This window comes from Branchiostoma belcheri, unplaced genomic scaffold (genome assembly GCF_001625305.1).
Source record: "Branchiostoma belcheri isolate BF01 breed outbred unplaced genomic scaffold, Haploidv18h27 scaffold63, whole genome shotgun sequence".
NCBI lineage: Eukaryota > Metazoa > Chordata > Leptocardii > Amphioxiformes > Branchiostomatidae > Branchiostoma > Branchiostoma belcheri.
Window position 1 is genome coordinate 1,100,434 of NW_017804276.1, and position 17,792 is coordinate 1,118,225.

The 17,792-nt window shown below is 43.7% G+C and overlaps 1 protein-coding gene across 3 annotated transcripts; it reads left to right on the forward strand.

The window, feature by feature from the left end:
• Nucleotides 1-50: 50 nt before the first annotated feature.
• Nucleotides 51-15,182, forward strand: LOC109483257 (transcriptional repressor CTCF-like). 3 transcript variants are annotated; one of them, XM_019786248.1, is made up of 11 exons: nucleotides 51-161; nucleotides 6,183-6,336; nucleotides 6,977-7,180; nucleotides 7,526-8,229; nucleotides 8,546-8,943; nucleotides 10,085-10,217; nucleotides 11,152-11,334; nucleotides 11,538-11,696; nucleotides 12,062-12,350; nucleotides 13,132-13,361; nucleotides 13,917-15,182. In XM_019786248.1, exons 2-11 carry the CDS (start codon nucleotides 6,201-6,203, stop codon nucleotides 13,992-13,994), a joined length of 2,514 nt encoding a protein of 837 aa, XP_019641807.1. In that variant the 5' UTR covers nucleotides 51-161; nucleotides 6,183-6,200; the 3' UTR covers nucleotides 13,995-15,182. The 3 variants fall into 3 exon arrangements, with proteins under 3 accessions (XP_019641807.1, XP_019641805.1, XP_019641806.1); XM_019786246.1 differs by lacking the exon at nucleotides 51-161 and adding an exon at nucleotides 187-322; XM_019786247.1 differs by lacking the exon at nucleotides 51-161 and adding an exon at nucleotides 523-545.
• The last annotated feature ends 2,610 nt before the right edge of the window (nucleotides 15,183-17,792 follow it).

Below are 17,792 nucleotides of genomic sequence, written 5' to 3' on the forward strand. Positions count from 1 at the left end.
GCGTTTCAGCGGAGCTGGTATTGCCGCGCGAGGGGCTCTGCCAACAAACATCGGTCCCGGGGAAAGCCTCCGCCAACATTTCCTGCGCCACGCCACCATACGATCCGCCGGTGCAAAACTCGACATCCAGCCAGAAATTTCGGAGGGGAAGACAACAAAAGGGCGGTCGTGGTTTGGGTTTTTTTGAGGAGGGAAAATGGCCTGGCAAAAATGGCGTCTTGGTTGGGCGTGCAGCTCGCCCGTCGGCTTGGGTTAATATTTCCGTGCAGACTGGAGAGGCCGTGTTTAATCTTATCTGGACCGCTTGGGCAGCTAGTTCCAGGTGTTGTTTTCCTACACGAAAAGTTGTGTTATGATGCATAATTTTGTAAAATCTCCTTTTTTTTTTAGAAAAATCTGGGCGGCGTTCTATTCTCGCTGCAGCAGAATATGCTAATGAGCGGGGGATTTTATTTATTGTTCTGCATTGACTGAAATTATGCGGCCGTACATTTTGAGAAGCTGAACACACGCACGGTGCGATTTGGAACGGAATGAAAATCATGGTAATGTGCTTTTACCTTGAGCTACTTTTGATAAATAATAATTTGGCCGTATCTGTATTTCTCACACAGTCACAGTGTCGCAAATTTCAACAAATCATGCCCCCCCCCCCCATATGAGGAAATCAGTTCAATAGATACATTTTATTGTTGTATTAAAGCCCTGTGAAGGCTTAGGTTGTTTTTGTTTTGTGTGTCTTGGTTTGACTTTTCTCTCAATACTGTACATAGAATATTAAATTGTCGACTGAAGGTTGAAAATCATGTTGGATTATGCCTGTAAATCATTCATATTATAATACTAGTACTCATATAGTGATGTGTACCGGTTCGCTGGATTGGTTCCGGACTTCGTAAAATGTTTAGGTTTAAGTACAATAAAACCTAAAAGTCAAGAACCGAGTCTGGACTTATTACACAAATAAAACATGTCACATACCCCCTTTTCTTTCCAAACCACCAAGAACCTTCCATAGATTGCACAATCTGTGCTGCAAAATGATGAAAAGATTGTCATCGGGCATCATCAAGTGTCAGCCTCCATGTTACAAAATGGATGTGGCCAAATTTTGCCTAAACAACATTGCACGGTTGCCAACATGTCTGTATATGCCACGGGTTTAGGTCTGGACTTACAAGTCCGGAACTGAAGCTAAACCTCTGGACTTGAATCTGGACCTGCACCTAAATGTGGGTTTAGGTACACAGCACTATACTCATAGCCCCCTATCCTCATGCACACAGCATATACAACACACAATTTTACCATGGAAAATAAGAAGCATCACCAACATACACTTTTCTTGTCTCCTCTTTTCATATTTACTTTATTTTTTAGCTGCCATCCACATTCCGGCATGGCAGCTGACATTTTCGGCATGTTGACCACTGTCAGAGGGCATCAAAATTTCTTGTTCTTTCCCCAAAATCTGGTAAAAATGAATGCGTGTGCTGATGTCATCCATACAAATAACTTGCTTTGGCCTTATAATATAAATGACTGAAACAAGAAATTCACAATTAAATAACTGTTAAGTATTTTATGGAAGTACTAGTATGACACTACGAGACCTTCAATTTTTTGGTGCCAAATGTAAACTAAATGTAAGGCCACACCAATTTAATTTCTTGGTTAACAGATTTTTCTAGAAAAATAATGGAGCGGGCGGGCGAAAAAAATAAAAAACAAGAGTTCCACGATCTCATACCTTCGCCAAATGATGTTAACCCTTGCGGTTGAAGAATCATACAATTTTAATCATTGATTTTGAAAGTAAGAGCCTCATTAGCATGGATTATATCAGTTGATCATATTTTCCACCCAATGACAACCCTATCTTCACAAAAAGGCTATTATAGCACTTTCTCATAAATTATGCAAATGAGGTCATGATTTGAATAAACTATGTTTATTGATGTTCGCCTTCACTTAACTTCCAAATGTGGCAAGTATGAAATTCCCAGAAGTTACAACTATGAAATTATAAAATATTCTCATTAATTATGCAAATTAGGTCTTCATTTACATAATCTATATCCTCAGATGTTTTTTTCGTTCTCTACTACATGTCACACGTGTTTCATAGTCCTATTATCGAACGAAGCAGATTTATAGAATTTCCTCATTAATTATGCAAATTAGCTCCTGATTTGCATAACTGTCATTTGATTGTGTCAAGTATCACTTCAGCTACCTACATACCAAAAATCATGACAATCCGTCCACCGGTTCTTGAGTTATCATCCTTCGAAAATTTTTCAACAAATGCTCCTGCAGTTCCAGAACAAGGCGCTAGGGGGGCCAAACTTATGTCACTTCTTCCCTACCCCAAGAGCTATCTACCAACTAAAATTCGTGACCCTGACATGTCCAGATTGCGAGATATCAAAACCGGAAGTTCTGCTGCAGTACCAACAAAAGCCGCCAGGGGGCCCAAAATCTAATCATTTCTAGGTCTTATCAAGACCTACCCACCTACCAAGTTTCATGACAATGCATACTAAGCTTCTTGCGTTATGCTGTTCACAGACAAACAGACAGACGGACAAACGCTACTGAAAACATAACCTTCTTGGCGAAGGTAATAAAAACAGTCCTAGGCATCCTATTATGCCCAAAAATGGTACGATAGGGGCCATGAAGTCAACACACCAGGCTGATTCAAAATCTAAACAATGAATTTTGAACTTTGATACTATTGCATTGAAACTGAAAGATGGAATAACTGTAACAACTAGGAAGAAAAGGACTGTTTTCAGCTGTTCAGGGTAAAATATGACCATTTTGCAGTTGATTCAGAATTTTTTTTTGCAAATCAGAAAAAAATGAAGCAGGCGAATCCGTTAAACAAGAAATTAAATTGGTGTAGCCTAAGGAAGCAAATGTTACCGACTGCTATGGAACAGAGCTCTGCCTTTGCCTACTGGCAACAAACTTGACTGACTGACAATATTCCCTCCACTAGGTTTTTACCTCCGGGTAGGGATGTACATCCCGAGCGCGGAGGTTTTGTGAGGGAAGACGAAAATTGCGTTCGCACCCGTTTCTCGCGTTTGGGTGGACGGATATGTCTGGGAGTTGGTATACGTTTTGCTGTTGGGCTGTAGATGGTGCACGTTGTTTTGGTTTTTTAGTATGTGTGTTTTAGTGCGTCAAAATGATGCGTTTAGACCGCCGATGGACACCCCTTTCAGTGTGAAAGTGGGCCTCAGCTTTTGACCTTTGCATGTATAAGGACGATTGAGGTCGCGACCACTGATCTGACCTTTCACACAGAGGGGTGTCAGCATTATCGTGCCCGTGCCGGAAACGCCGGCAGGCCGGCCGTGTCTGAAACAGGGCTGCTATTCACACTGATATCTAAACAAACACATGGCGGCACGACCTGAATATATCACCGCCACTTGTGCTAACCGTGGCAAATATGTCGCTGTTCTTAGCTGCCTGCCGCGGTTTGGTACCGGTTAAATCTAACAGGAATCAATGAAACCTTGCTGATAAGATTGCGATTTGTTTTCGAAAATATTATTTTGTCTCGTGTTTGTAACGTTCGCTCAAAATGAGGTTCTAAGTTTTAACCGTAACATGAAAGATATGAACACGCTTCTGTGCATGTTTTGATGGGTTTTTTTTACGTGATTTGAACTAGTGTGGGATAAGTGGGGAGGGATGGCAGCCGCGGGGGGAAGCGTAGCGGCTTGATACATTTTCGAGAGCAAGTTCCGTTCCGCGCACTGGAGTTGATCGCTGGTCGCTGAGGTAGCCTGTGTATACAAGCTCTCGGCCGGAGGTTAATGACCCCCACCCCAAGAAGGGGGCGGCAACCTTAGGGCGGCGGCCGCCAGGAGCGCGATTTAGTCAGGCTATGAGGGGAGGTGGAACAGGTGGATTTTTTGAAAAGCACAGTCTCAACTCATAGGACTTATCCCCGTTCATAATCATATTGTTCTTGTTCGCACAGGTGTCAAGTTGCGTAGCTTCCTCTTGCATAGTTGTGTCACGTGGTATTCGCGTGAACACACACACACCCAGACACCATTCACTAATTTAAAGAACAGTCCTAACATGCACCCAACATTCTGCAACATACATTTCAATACCCGGAGGTACAAAATCTACGATTTTCCTTGTTATTCCTGTACTCAGTACATGTGTAGCCCAAGCCAAGTTAGGCAAACAGTGAGTTAGGCAGAATGCTATCATCAACATGTTAGGTAGAACTTTACTAGGATCTTTCCATGTAGTACTACAGATCACCTGCTATACAGCATTTGCCTTCCTACATAACATTTCACTTCTAATATAGATTTGGATATAAGTTTTGCTGGACCCATAAAGAAATCTTTATTCAAAGTTTTTAAAAACCTCCTTGCTATAACTAGACTCGGGAAATTATTTGAAGGAGCATTTGACTCGCCACCCAAAACAACACTTTGGTAACTGGACACAATTTCTCGCTTAAGTTATTGAGATACAGATTTTGTGAAGTTACGGTTTTCTCTTTGCTATAGCTTCATTCTAAAATTATACTTTCATTTTTTCCAAAATTTATGAAGGTTCTCCCACAAAAAACACCCCTATACTGGTTGGAATACAGCATAAGGGTCCAAATCACAGCGAATGGAGCCCAAATCACAGCCTAGGGGGCGGCCCCCTATGCTTAAGGGACTGTACGATATTTACCGGGGAGGGGGGGCCGGTCGTCCGGGGGTAGCGTAAAAAATTTTTTCCTAGGCCCTCCCCCCAGGTCAAAAAAATTTTTCCTAGGCCCTCCCCCCGGCTCAAAAAATTTTTCCTAGGCCCTCCCCCCGGCGTGAATCATAGAGAGTGAAATTTCGTATGGGGAGGAAGAGATTTTGATTGAAAATTTACCCCGCATGAAGCGCCGAAGGCGCGAGCCATCGCGCCGCAGGCGCCACTAGAGCCCGAGTAGGCCCGGCTTTTTTTGCATGTCCCCCCCGGAAAAATTTTGAATTTCAACCCATGTTTTGCATGTTGAGGGGCAAAATTGGCAGCACAAATTTCGCTGGTACATCGAGCTATAAATTTAAAGTCAGTAACGTTATGGTCAGTCAGTGTAATCGAAATAATCCTCTATCTAGCCTACCTTTCGTCCACGAACTTCTTCCGCGTCAATTTTATTACAAACAGGGAAACAATATTGCCAACTTACGTGTTGTTTTCAATTAACTTTGGAAGGACATAGATATAAATGTTAAAATAGTCCTTGGTTTAAGAAAAATACCAAATTAATCCGTCGACATCCGACATCCACGCCGAGAAGTTTGAGCGAGTTGCGAGGCGGGACCAGCGGGACCTTTGCCGACGCACGCACGCACGTGCACACCTCTGGGAAGGGTGCGTTGAACGGCGAAAATTAATTTTCAAAATCTTCAGACAAGCCTTCCCTACATTTTTGATCGGTATCGTTTCGATTGACGCGACTTTAATCCATGTAATTTGGCTGTGTAGTCCAGTTTCGCCGATTCTGGCGAAAATGCAAGATTTTGAAGGGGACTGTAGGAGATTTGGGCGAATACATTATAATAATAGGGATGGATATTATTGGAACGTAAAATTCTGCCAATTCCAATGACTGAAAAATCGCTACAATATGTATGGGACAGACGTTTAATCATGTTTTGAAAGTGTATAAAAACGTTGTAGAGTTAAAGGGATCTTGGAAAAAATTTTACCTAGGCCCTCCCCCAAATTAAAATATTTTTTCCTAGGCCCTCCCCCGGCTCAAAATTTTTTTCCTAGGCCCTCCCCCCTCAGACGACCGGCCCTCCCCCCCGGTAAATATCGTACAGTCCCTAAATAGCTTAGGAAGTGAGAACTATGTGCACACCGTATACTGTAATTCCTGATTTTTTCACAGTACTGTTATGTTCACTGTTTTCACTGTCATCGTGAAGTTATCAGTACAGTTAACAAATAAAATCTGGACTTCCTTTTTCTGCACTTTGTCACCACTGTGAATATAAAGTTCCGTGAACATGTCCATGTTTCTCAGGCCGTTTACTTTTGCTACCGTGAACATAAAGGGAATTACAGTAGTAGTTGAACACTCTTTATATACTGGTTCTGTTTTGACAACTGTCAGTTTTGACAACTGTCAATCATCTTGATGACCTCAGGTGTGACAGACGGTCACCATGGCAACAGTGGAGGATGGGGGCAGTGGTGACATGACGGAGGCTCCAGCCAAACCTGCAGTGGAGGCTCCACCAGTCAAGTCACCCGCACCTCCACCAGTGGAGGCAGGAGACGAGCCCAACGCTACAGCTGCAGGTTGGGAACATCAAATGGACATTTCACTTCTGAGTATCAGGCCTCGAAATTAACTTTTCTTTCTATTGTCCCAGCACTGTCCCCAAAATAAATTTCAATTGTCCCAAAGTGAGGATGAACTGTCCCAATCTGTTTGTAGTATTGTATGACTTCAGCTTGAACTTTATTTTGCTTATGTTCACTCCCAGTGCAGGCGCACTATAATCATAATTGCAGAGTAGACAGGAAAATCGGGGGACTTTTCCGGATCCAAAAGCCGGGACGTGTGCCTGATAAACAAAACACAACTTTTCTCACTGTACCCATGTTTAAATTGGTACCTGACTTTGGGTGGGGACATAGAAGGCAATAGAAGCAGAGGAATGGGCTTGGCCTTCAAATAGTGTCCTAGACTCAGTGAATTAACAACCCACTGCCCCTCAAAAAGGCCATGGGACTACCTTAGGGGGTATGTGGGGGAATTCAGGAAGTATTTGACAAGCTGAAGCTAGTGTGTTACGCTGACTGAAGGGCAGTTATACCAGCTATACAAATAGACATAAAGGAACCCAATTATGTCTCAAAATATCAATTTTTCCCAAAAGTTCAGAGTGACCAGTGTTTGATTATGCATATTGTCTACCTTGTCTGTTTCAAACAGCCGAGGACGGTGCAGCCGAACAGGTACAGGGGGCAGCTGAACAGGTGGAAGCACCTGCTGAACAGGTGCAGGCTACAGGTGAGCAGGTGTCAGGTGAGAAGCAGGACGACCTGGGACAGCTGCAGTCGTACCTGGAGACGTTCCATCAGGAGATCTCGGGGGAAGTCAAACCTCTGGCTGAGGGGGGCGCCGACGGGCAGCAGGGTAAAGACGATGCACCAGGTGTGTCAGCAAGTGTCACACCTGTGGTTTTGTTTTGTTTACCTTAGTTTTTGCTCAGTTTCTTCTTTTTGTTCTCTGAACACATAAAGTCAATGACGTGGATCAAGTCTGTCACCATAGTATTAAACTGGTGCTGGAGCAGACACCTTGTGGTGTTGGGTTACATTTAACATTATTAAAGTTGTAGGCTAGCCATCTGGGAACTTAATAATATGTGTAATATACAATGTAAGATATCATGGGGAATGATGCTTGAGTGCTTGTATATTTTACATTTGTATGAATGTGGATTTTATGTTAACATTATGTCGTGTTATTGTACCACAGATGCTGCACCTGCTGTTCAAGAAGCAGCTGCTGTCGAGAGTGCAGGTGAAACAGCTGCACCTGAAGAAATGGAAACGACCCCAGGTGTTGAGGAGGCCGGCAAGGCCCCGGAACCTGCAGCAGCACCCGACGCAGCTGAAACTGCAGCTGTGGAAGAAGCCGCGCCTGCCCAGCAGGTGTACGTCTCCGCGGAGGCCGCGGGTGAAGCAGCCGCGCAGCAGACCCAGCCGCAGCAGCAGGTGCGAATCGTCACCACCCAGGGGGACACGGAGGTCCACGAGGTGGTGAGTGAGGAGGTGGCGGCGCAGCTGCAGCAGATGGCGGCGGAGGGCGGGGCCTCGGGGTCGGTCAGCATCATCGTGCAGAGCGGTTCAGACGAGGGGCAGGTGACGGCGACGCAGGCGGTGGGCTCGCTGCAGCCTGGTCAGATCACGGTCATGTACGAGCTGGTCCCCGTGGACATCGCGCAGGGGGAGGGGCAGCAGCAGCAGGCCGTGGAGAATGGGGAGGAGGAGGAGGCCGGGGAGGGGGAGGACCAGGAGGGGGAGGAGCCGGACGGGAACGCCGCAGACCCGGACTGGCAGGAGGGGGAGGAGGGAGGGGCCGAGTCCACCAAGGAAGGAGACATCTCCGTCTACGACTTTGACGAGTTAGACAAGCCTGACGGCAAACGCTCCAAGGCAGGAGACGCCATGACTCCCAAGGTTAGAGACAACAGATCCATACAGAAACTCATCATGTCACAAACATGCTTGTCCTTCATATTGCCCACTAGCACATATATTGTTATCTTTATGCTGCCAGATCTTAAATCATTTATTAAAAAGTCAGTGTAGTTTTAAGGCAGTCATTTTAAATGCAATTTTCTCAACTATGTTTCAATACATACTAGAAAATTGCAATAATTGTTTTCTTTTTATGTTAGGAACAAAAAACACTGAATGTAAGGTCTATTTGCATCAGCATTGTTTACTGTCAGTAAAATATTATCATATTTATAATGACCATTATGTATTTCAGGTGAAGGGGAGATCGCCCAAGAAGATGCGGGTGGGTGGGAAGACATACCAGTGTTACAAGTGCGACTACACGTGCCAGAGGATGGCCTTCCTGGAGCGCCACATGAAGGTCCACACGGACGAGCGCCCCTTCAAGTGTGGCACGTGCGAGCGGGAGTTCCGCACCATGCAGTCCCTCCAGAACCACATCAACAGCCACAATGGCGTCAAGCCTCACAAGTGCGATCAGTGCCCCATGAGTTTTGTGACCAGCGGTGAGCTCATGCGCCACCGCCGCTACAAGCACACGCACGAGAAGCCCCACAAGTGCACCATGTGCGACTACGCCAGTGTCGAGATCAGCAAGCTCAAGCGCCACATGAGGTCTCACACCGGGGAGCGTCCATTCCAGTGTGGCATGTGAGTACGCTTATATACAGCAAGTCCCTTGATATCGGCCAGTGTCATGCCAGCTAGGTCTAGTAAAAAAAATGTTGTGTTTCCTGTTTCCCGACCGTAGCCTTTTTTGTGTGAACCCCAGTGCAAGTGACATAACTATTTTGAGCTGATTGACCTTTTCTTGCTCCACCTGAGTGATGAAACGTTGTACAATCAGTTTTCCAACATTGACGTTGAAAATATAACTTTCTTCATGCAAGTTTTACTTTGTTAAACTGTATTGTATAAGTTGAATCACTACTGAGAAATTAAAAAAGTAATAAAATAAAGAAAAAAGATAATCCCTACCTACTGACCCTAATTTTTTCAAGACTGAAACAGGAAACACAACATTTTTTTCCTAGGCCCTCGTATAGTTTGAGCATAGAAGCCCCTACACTGTGATGTGGACCTCTATTCTCTAAATTATGCTGTCTTTCAACTGGTGTAGGTGTCTTTCTTTCTGTGGAGAACCCTGTGACCTGGAAGGAAGTTGGCCAGGAGTCTGTTAGCCAGTGGGAAAATTGTAAAGCAAGAAAAGTTTCTGTCCTAGACACTTTGAAAGTACATCCGACCATTTCTTTGGTTGTGTTTATAAATTCATTGTTTGGGAGCAGGGCTCGAAATACTTTAGTGGAGCTTTGCACCCAATTTTTTTCTGTCCAGTGCACCAAAATATTTTTGTAGGTATTTTTGTACATATTGAATGTATATAGTATACAGGATATTCTTGGTATCTGAAGTATCAGAAAAATAATAAAATCTTTGTTGTAGTACTTGATTTGTAAGATTTTGAAATTAGCTCCCATTTCACATTCAAGCTCAGAAGAGGACCAGTAACATCTGTAATTAGGTTTTGTTTCATATGGTGCACCCAAAAACTTTCTTGTGCACCTATTTTTTAGGTTGGGTGCACCTATTCCCAAAAATAAATTTCGAGCCCTGCCTGGGAGCCATCTTATGCCAAAGGGTGGTTATACCGGCTATACATAATACATACAGATCTGTTTTTTAGTGAGTACAAGGAGGAAATGAATTCACAGAAACTCTAAAAATACTACCTAGAAGTTTGAACCAAAGAGTTCACTAAATGTTAACCTGTCCCCTGTTGTTGTTTGTCCAGGTGTAGCTATGCGAGCCCTGACAGCTACAAGTTGAAGCGCCACATGCGGACCCATACAGGCGAGAAGCCTTACGAGTGCTCCGTGTGTCTGGCCACCTTCACGCAGAGCGGCAGCCTCAAAATGCACATGCAGGTATGAAATATGATACAGCTAAGCTAAATACTGTGCAGGTATTTCTGATGTCTACCTGCACCTAACCTGCACTGGTCCATGTACTGGGTATATGCAGGTTAGTGCAGGTAAAATTGGAGCTGTGCAGGTATTTCTGATGTCTACCTGCACCTAGCCTACACTGGTCCATGTACTGGGTATATGCAGGTTAGTGCAGGTAAAATTGGAGCTGTGCAGGTATTTCTGATGTCTACCTGCTCCTAACCTGTACTGGTCCATGTACACCAGGTTTATATGTACATGAGAGATGCATGTGGAGTTTTATATGCTGCAGGGACTGTTAACAACTATAAACTGGACTGAAACTAGAAAGGCCGACATTTGCTTTGGAGCAAATTCAGCATGGCTTTGCCACATTTCACGACATGGCAGGGAAAGGAGAAATACAAGGAAAACAATTCTTTACATTGATATAACTATAGTATGAAGTGACAACAGTTGGATAGCTATCACCTACATTATTGGTTAGGATTTAAATTGCATTTATGCAAACTGAAGATAAAAACAAGTGTTTATGCCCAGCATTCCAATGCTGGAGCAGGAAAGCTTGACATACCTAAAAAAAAACACTTAAATGCAGTTAATACTGTGAATATGGCATGGATTTCTACAGTTGTAAATTGAGTTAACCCAATCAAATCCCAACAGCCAATCAGCAAGAAGATTAGAGGAAAGCTGTATGCCTATTGGTTGCTTGCTCTGCATGCCATTCTGATGACTTATTCCCAAATATGGTAACACACTGCAATAGCACATTTTCTATAACACAGCCAAAAAGCTCAAATTAAACCATTCTAAAAGCCTGTATCACAAAAAAAAAACACCTGGGGGTATTTAGCCCCTTTACTTTCATGCCAAATTTCATGTTATTTGACGAATCTTTTCACATTTTCAGCGTCACTTGGGAACGGCGCCGTCTTACATCTGTGACATCTGTGGCACCGCCCTGACGCGGAAGAGTGACCTCAAGTCTCACGTCCGCAAACTCCATACAGGCGACAAGCTGCTCACCTGCAAGTACTGCAGCTCAGCCTTCCCCGACAAGTACAACCTTACCAAACATCTCAAAACACACCAGGTCAGTACAACCTTACCAAACATCTCAAAACACACCAGGTCAGTACAACATCTCAGTACAACCTTACCTAACATCTTAAAACACACCAGGTCAGTACAATGGTTTTCTGATTGTTAATTTTATTATCATTCTTCCCCTTTTTTGTATTGTTCTGTCTATTGATTTTGAGAAAGACTGATTGATGTATTTGCGGGTGTTTCCAGGGAGAGAAGCGGTTCAGGTGTGAGGACTGTAACTACTGCTGTACGCAGGAGAGGCACCTGATCAACCACAAGCGCTGCCACACCGGCGAGAAGCCCTTCGTGTGCGTGCAGTGTGACCACACCTTCAGACAGGAGCAGCTTCTCAAGCAGCACATCAAGGTACGCAGGTGTACCCAACCTAAAAAATCGGGTGCACAAAAATTTTTGGGTGCACCATATAAAACTAAACCTAATCACAGATCTTACTGCTCCTCTTCTGAGCTTGAATCTGAAATGGGAACTTCAAGATCAACAACAACAAAGATTTATAATTTTTCTGACATTTAGATGTCAGAAAAAAATGGGTGCACAACTCCAATTTTTGGTGCACATGCACCCAGTATTTCAAACCCTGTATATAAATATTATTGTATTTGTGTAAGTGCTTTTGGCTAATTAATTGAGCTAAATTCACAATTCACTCACAATTAAGCACAGTGTGGTACAAGGTGTTTTTTTACAATCTCTGTTCTCTTCCTGACCAGGTTCACCACACGCCAGGCTACACCCCTCCCCGCTACGCCTGCACCAACTGTGACAAGTCCTTCACCCGCAAGGGCAACCTGCGCAAACACGTGGAGCAGGCGCACGACCCCAGCGCCGTCCTGCCCGCCATGCGAGGCCGCGCCCGGGGCTCGCGGCTCCAGGACCGCCTGGACGACGAGGACTCCATGTCGGAGGGCGAGCATGAGTTTGAACAGGCCATGGACGAGATCGAGGCGCAGCAGATGGACGGACAGGGCGCGGACATGGCAGAAATGGAGCCGCAGGACGGTAGGTCCAGAACAACTACAACCATCCTAGCTCACCTGTCTTCTTCTATCCAATTCTAATGTCATTTTTCCCCGAAACAGGGGTTAGACGTACTTGCATCAAGTGCAAGTCTTTTTGGAGCAAGATTTTTACGGCTGGATGCCCTTCCTAACGCCAACCCAAACCCTAGTAGGGCCCATGATCCCTCTAACTGAGGGGGAAAATACGTGTTAAGTGCCTTTCCCAAGGGCACAACGTCTGGGTGCAAGTCCGGACATGTCTGGGTCCAACCCTGGGGATTGAACCTGGGTCTTCTTGCTTGACAGTCGGATGCTCTATCCACTACACCACACAGACACCACCTGTGTTGGTAGAATTTATTTCAAAGAACGATTTAATCAAATGCCCAACAAAAAGACGAAAGATTGGGACTTATTCAAATTTGGAAAATATTCCAACATTTATTTCAAAACATGGTGATGGCACACTCAAGTTTTTTTATCTCCTATTTATGCTCCACTAATGCAGATAACAAACTCATGATCGGACAACAGATATACTCATTTTCACCTGTCAGTAAAGTGAGGAAATTCAGGTAAAGTGCCTTTCCCAAGGGCACACGATCTGTGGCATGGCAGGGTTCAAACTCGGGACCTCTTGGTTCCAAGCCGAACGCTCTGTCGTTATGCCACATGACCCCATGTTCCCCTATTATTGTTTTGCAAACATGTGTTAATGCAAAAAAAGTTCTAGATAATTTTGAAGCTCCTCTGACAATATTTCTACTTTCGCATCTCTACAGAAGACTCTGATGCCGACTACAGGCCAGGGGACGATATCGACGAAACGCCCAAACGCAAGCCCAAGAGCCCTCGCAAGAGGAAAGGCAACACGCCCAAGTCCACGCCCCAGAAGAGGAAACGGCAGAAGAAGGCTAAGGAGGAGGAACCTGAGGAAGGACAGGAAGAGGAAGGGGCTGAGATGGTCGAGACTCCTGCTGTCACGGAGGACGGGGAACAACAGACAACTGAGGTAGATTGTTTGTGCATTTGTTTGTTTGTTTTGCATAACCGGTAACCCGCCTTTTTTAGGTGTGACACACCAGTTTTGTGCATGTAAGTACAAGCTGCGTTAGACCGGATTGTAAGATTTGAACCACTCTCACTGGGAAGGACCCCTACTCTTTTCGATAAGTGCTTTAACGTGCGTGGGGTGTAGCTCTCCCAAACAAGGGACCTCTATTTAATGTCCTATCCGATGGACTAATTTACACCTGAGTGAAGTGAGGAAAGTCGCACAAGATCGGTGGCATTGGGCAGGATTCGAACCCGGGTCCTCTTGGGTCTGAGCCGAACACTATACCGTTATGCCATACGACCCCACAAATTATCATGAAAGTGTTGGTAGTTACTTGGATATAAAGTTTTAACTCTAAACACGGCCCCACAGATTATCCATCCAAGCCTGACTACATCACACTTCTGCTTGTTGAATCAAGAACCTTCTTATACAGTCTGTTGCCAACCTGGTGAAACTATTTTGGATACATCACAACATGTATAAGTTGTTTTTGTTTTTCTGTTGCAGGAGGAAGAAACAGTTGCGGAGGACCAGCCAGTGCAGGCTGAACCCGAGGCCGAAACTGAAGCTACTGAACAGACTTAGGCCTTTGTGGCAGGGCTCTGGCCAGCTTGAAAGTTTTTTCCGCCAGCCTAGGTTCATCATCGCATTTGCACTCGCAATCTAGGGGCATATTTTTACCCAAGGTTTTTCTTAATTTTGTCTGTCAAGGTTGACGGATTGGTTTTAAAAGATTTCCGTCACACGACGCAAAGTTCGGGTAACTGACGGAAAAACTGGTGCTGGCTAGAGCCCTGCTTTGTAGAAGGAACAAAGAAGTCAACATCGCAGCAAAAGTCTAGCCATAAAAAAACGTACCCTTCATGAAAATAATTGAATTTAGCGGTAAATGTTTGCTTCATGACAGGTAGAGAGCAGTAGAGACTTGAGAATTTGATGCAAATCTAACCAATTGATGCGTAACTGCATAACATTGTATTTCTTAGGGATTATATCGTGTCAACGACTAATGAAATTCGGGTATTCCTAGCTTGCTTCTTCCCACTAATAATGGCTAATGACTGATGTCAGATCTCCAAGCCCTGAACATTCCCCGTTTCTAATGTACCCATTAACTGGTAGCACGATCATCACTCTTCATTGGTAGTGGTAGCTTCATCCAAATTGTGAATGGCCTCAACCATGGATATTAGCAAATAATCGTGAATTTCAATAAACTCATGGTTTGATGCGCAGAGTGATGCATCGAAAAAGACGAAAGTCTGAGACACAAAACATGTCTGGACATGGTGGTATAAGGCATGGTCTGGACAAGACCAGTTAGGGGCTTTTACCTCACCCATGCGCAGTCGAAACCGTGAACCAGCTTACCACAGTGACTGTATTGTGTAAGACTAGTGTTAATTTTGTTTTTAAAGAAATAACTACATGTATTAGTATATTTTTTTCTTGCTTTTAAATGATTTGATGGTGAAAGATTTTTTCCTGAAGGGAAGAAACCGTAGTATTGTACATTGTATAATGCCAGGTTAGCGCTACACTTTTTGCCTTCTGCAGAATGTATTACTTGGCGGGAGAGGGGGGGGGCAAAGTTCCCTTTTTGCTAGTATGTTTGAAGTAGGGGGAACATTTAGTAAATGATGTAGTATATTTTCCAAAGAGTCACACAATTGTTCTGTACGAATCTTGTAAGCAGATGCTGGGAAAGAAAAACATTATTAGCCAAGCTTCTCGCTGACAGACACTAGCCTCTACCAGTCTTCGGGAGGCGGCTGGAAATAGTAGAAATTGGCAAAATATAGAGATATAGCACGCCGGGGTTGATCTGCTGGGAGAGAAGAGTTGGGAGTGGCAAACTGTTCTCTCCCAGCAGACCAACTCCCCCGGCGTGCTATCTCTCTATTTGGTCGATTTCTATTATTTCCAGCCGCCTCCTGAAGCCTGGTAGAGGCTAGACAGACACCACCCCATTGTAGTTGAGTGGCTGTCAGAAAAGCCTGGCCAGTTAGAAAAATTTTTCGACTTTCTTTCTCAGCGTGTTACATACAGTCTTAGATTTTCTGCACTAGTATCATGACTAAAACACATGGCAGTGAACACAAGTATTGGTTAGACAGTGTATAACTGGTGTAATTTTAAGTTGCACATCTCAGCTTGTATCAAATGCATTTCAACTTGACGCCACCCATTCATTACTCATGCTTTGCAGAACGTAATAACAATAAATTTTGTACCTGGCATATGGCAAATGGTTTGTTGTTTATGTGCCCAGATATTATGATATTAGGCAGTTCAAAGAGTGAATACAGGATGTGGCTTGACTGGAACAAAATTAAATTAGATAGACGCAAAAGGCCAGAAATCATATCAGTCCTGTCTCTCTGAAGGGTTTAATATTTTTTTCAGAATTAGGCCATGTTGATTTGATTATATGGATGACATCCTCTGGGAACCCCAAACCTGATGCGAGCGTGCGAATGAAAAAATTTTGGCCAAAAAAAAGTTGCTTTCATTATGAAATCTACGTGGTCATGAAGGTTGAACAAATGACACAGAGTATGGTATGGCTAATTATTTACTCTTCAAATTCATTTCTTTACATTTTCGTCTTTTTCGTTTGATTTCTACGATATTGGTATCATTTTCTTTTTTTCAACTTACAGCATATATTTGCTCATGTTGCAACTGTTTTGTACGATTTACAGCATGGTTGAATCTTTTTTTTTTTTTTGAAAACGGCCGAAAATTCATGCGCGCTCGGATGTCATCCATATAATCAAATCAACATGGCCTCATTTTCCCATAATCTTATTACCCTGATACAAGTATGGGGGAAGGAACCATAAATCCATTGGCGTTTTTTTTCTTCTTCTGAATGCTTGAATTACCATAACCTCCTATGCATACCTTCCAGATGGCAGGTGCTTTGTATGGCTTCTTGTATTTTGGGAAGTTGTTATCATATGCTTGATTTCAGCTGTCAACGGGAAAAATCTGTGTTTTGGAACACCTCATTATGCGCAGTGACTTTTCTTGGAAATGCAATGTCCTGTTCATATATAAGCTTCATTGACTTTGTGTCCGTCTTTGTAGGTATTCAATTGCCTTGTCATTTCGTTGGAAGACATTCCCTGACTTACTTATACCAAAAACGATACATTCGTAATTTGAACGCCTAGAAGCTGTCCTTGGAACTGTAACGTTACGAAGACAAGTTGATTGGCTGGCTGGTTGGCTGGTTGGTTGTTTACTGATGGATTGAAACTTGTTTATAAATGTGCATGTCCTTTTTCGTAAGGCGTAATCAGACCGTTTTTATAGTCTTCGTAATCCGTAGGCAGCCTCTTCAGAAATCAACGTAAGTCGTAATAGTACGGTAACTGCATGCAAAGCGTAAAGTCGTAATCAAATCTTAGACTTAAACGTAATTCGTAATTGGCGGCGGAAATTTTGCGTAATTCGTAATCACTACCCCCCATGCAGGCCCAAAACTTAAAACGATGCCGGTAACCGTAGGGGGGGGTTTATAGGCGCTACCAACTGACCCGGCCGATGGGTCTAGACCTTAAGCTTTTAGCTGATTCAGTAGGAGCGTCGGATATGTAAGCTGTATATACCAGTACCGTTTGGGTTACAGGCAGCCATGTTTACACGATATCAAATCTAAACGGAAAAGAGTCTCGTTTCGTGAGACGCCTTATGACACAGTGATAGGAATTTGAGATCTTGGTGAAGAACAGTGACAGTGTTCTAGCCAGCACAGTTTGAGTCAGGGGCTCTCCATCCTGTGATTTGGACCCCGATACTCTATGCTTACAACTTGGTATCCAGTCTAATCGTGGTTCGGAAAATTGGAGATCATTGGATAGGGACCAGGGAGCTAAATACGGACCGACATCGGTCTAGATTTGGATCGGAAGGACAGTACGTAACATTGACAGTAAACGTAACGATCACAGAGGTAGAAAGTTTTTTTTCCAGTGTTTTGCAGTATTGCAGAATGTCAACATTTTGTTCTGCAATTCGGAAATACTATCTGAAAATATACACTTATAAGTCCAGACCTACATGTAAACCAATGGTATATACAAATTGCATGTTGGCAAACATCTTACATGCTGAAACACGTCAAAAAATAAACCGAAGCCCAAGCCTCTGCTTGGAGACCAGACGTAATATAGTATAGTCTAGTACTTCTTTCTACTACCATATTATACTTCAGTTATCTAGCATAGTGCATTTGGCCTATGTAGGGTGTGAATTAAGGGTTAATGACCCGCCCCGAGGTGAATATGGTGTGATAAAGCCTTGTCAGTTGCTATAACCACCGAATGAAGCCACCAAGTGAGCGCAGCGAACGAGGTGGCTTTATGAGGTGGTTAT

Coding starts and splice junctions, on each gene's coding strand:
- LOC109483257 (XM_019786248.1), top strand. CDS start 6,201: ATGGCAACAGTGGAGGATGGGGGCAGTGGTGACATGACGGAGGCTCCA. Junction 8,230..8,545: donor GAGACGCCATGACTCCCAAG/GTTAGAGACAAC, acceptor TATGTATTTCAG/GTGAAGGGGAGATCGCCCAA. Junction 13,362..13,916: donor GGGAACAACAGACAACTGAG/GTAGATTGTTTG, acceptor TTTCTGTTGCAG/GAGGAAGAAACAGTTGCGGA.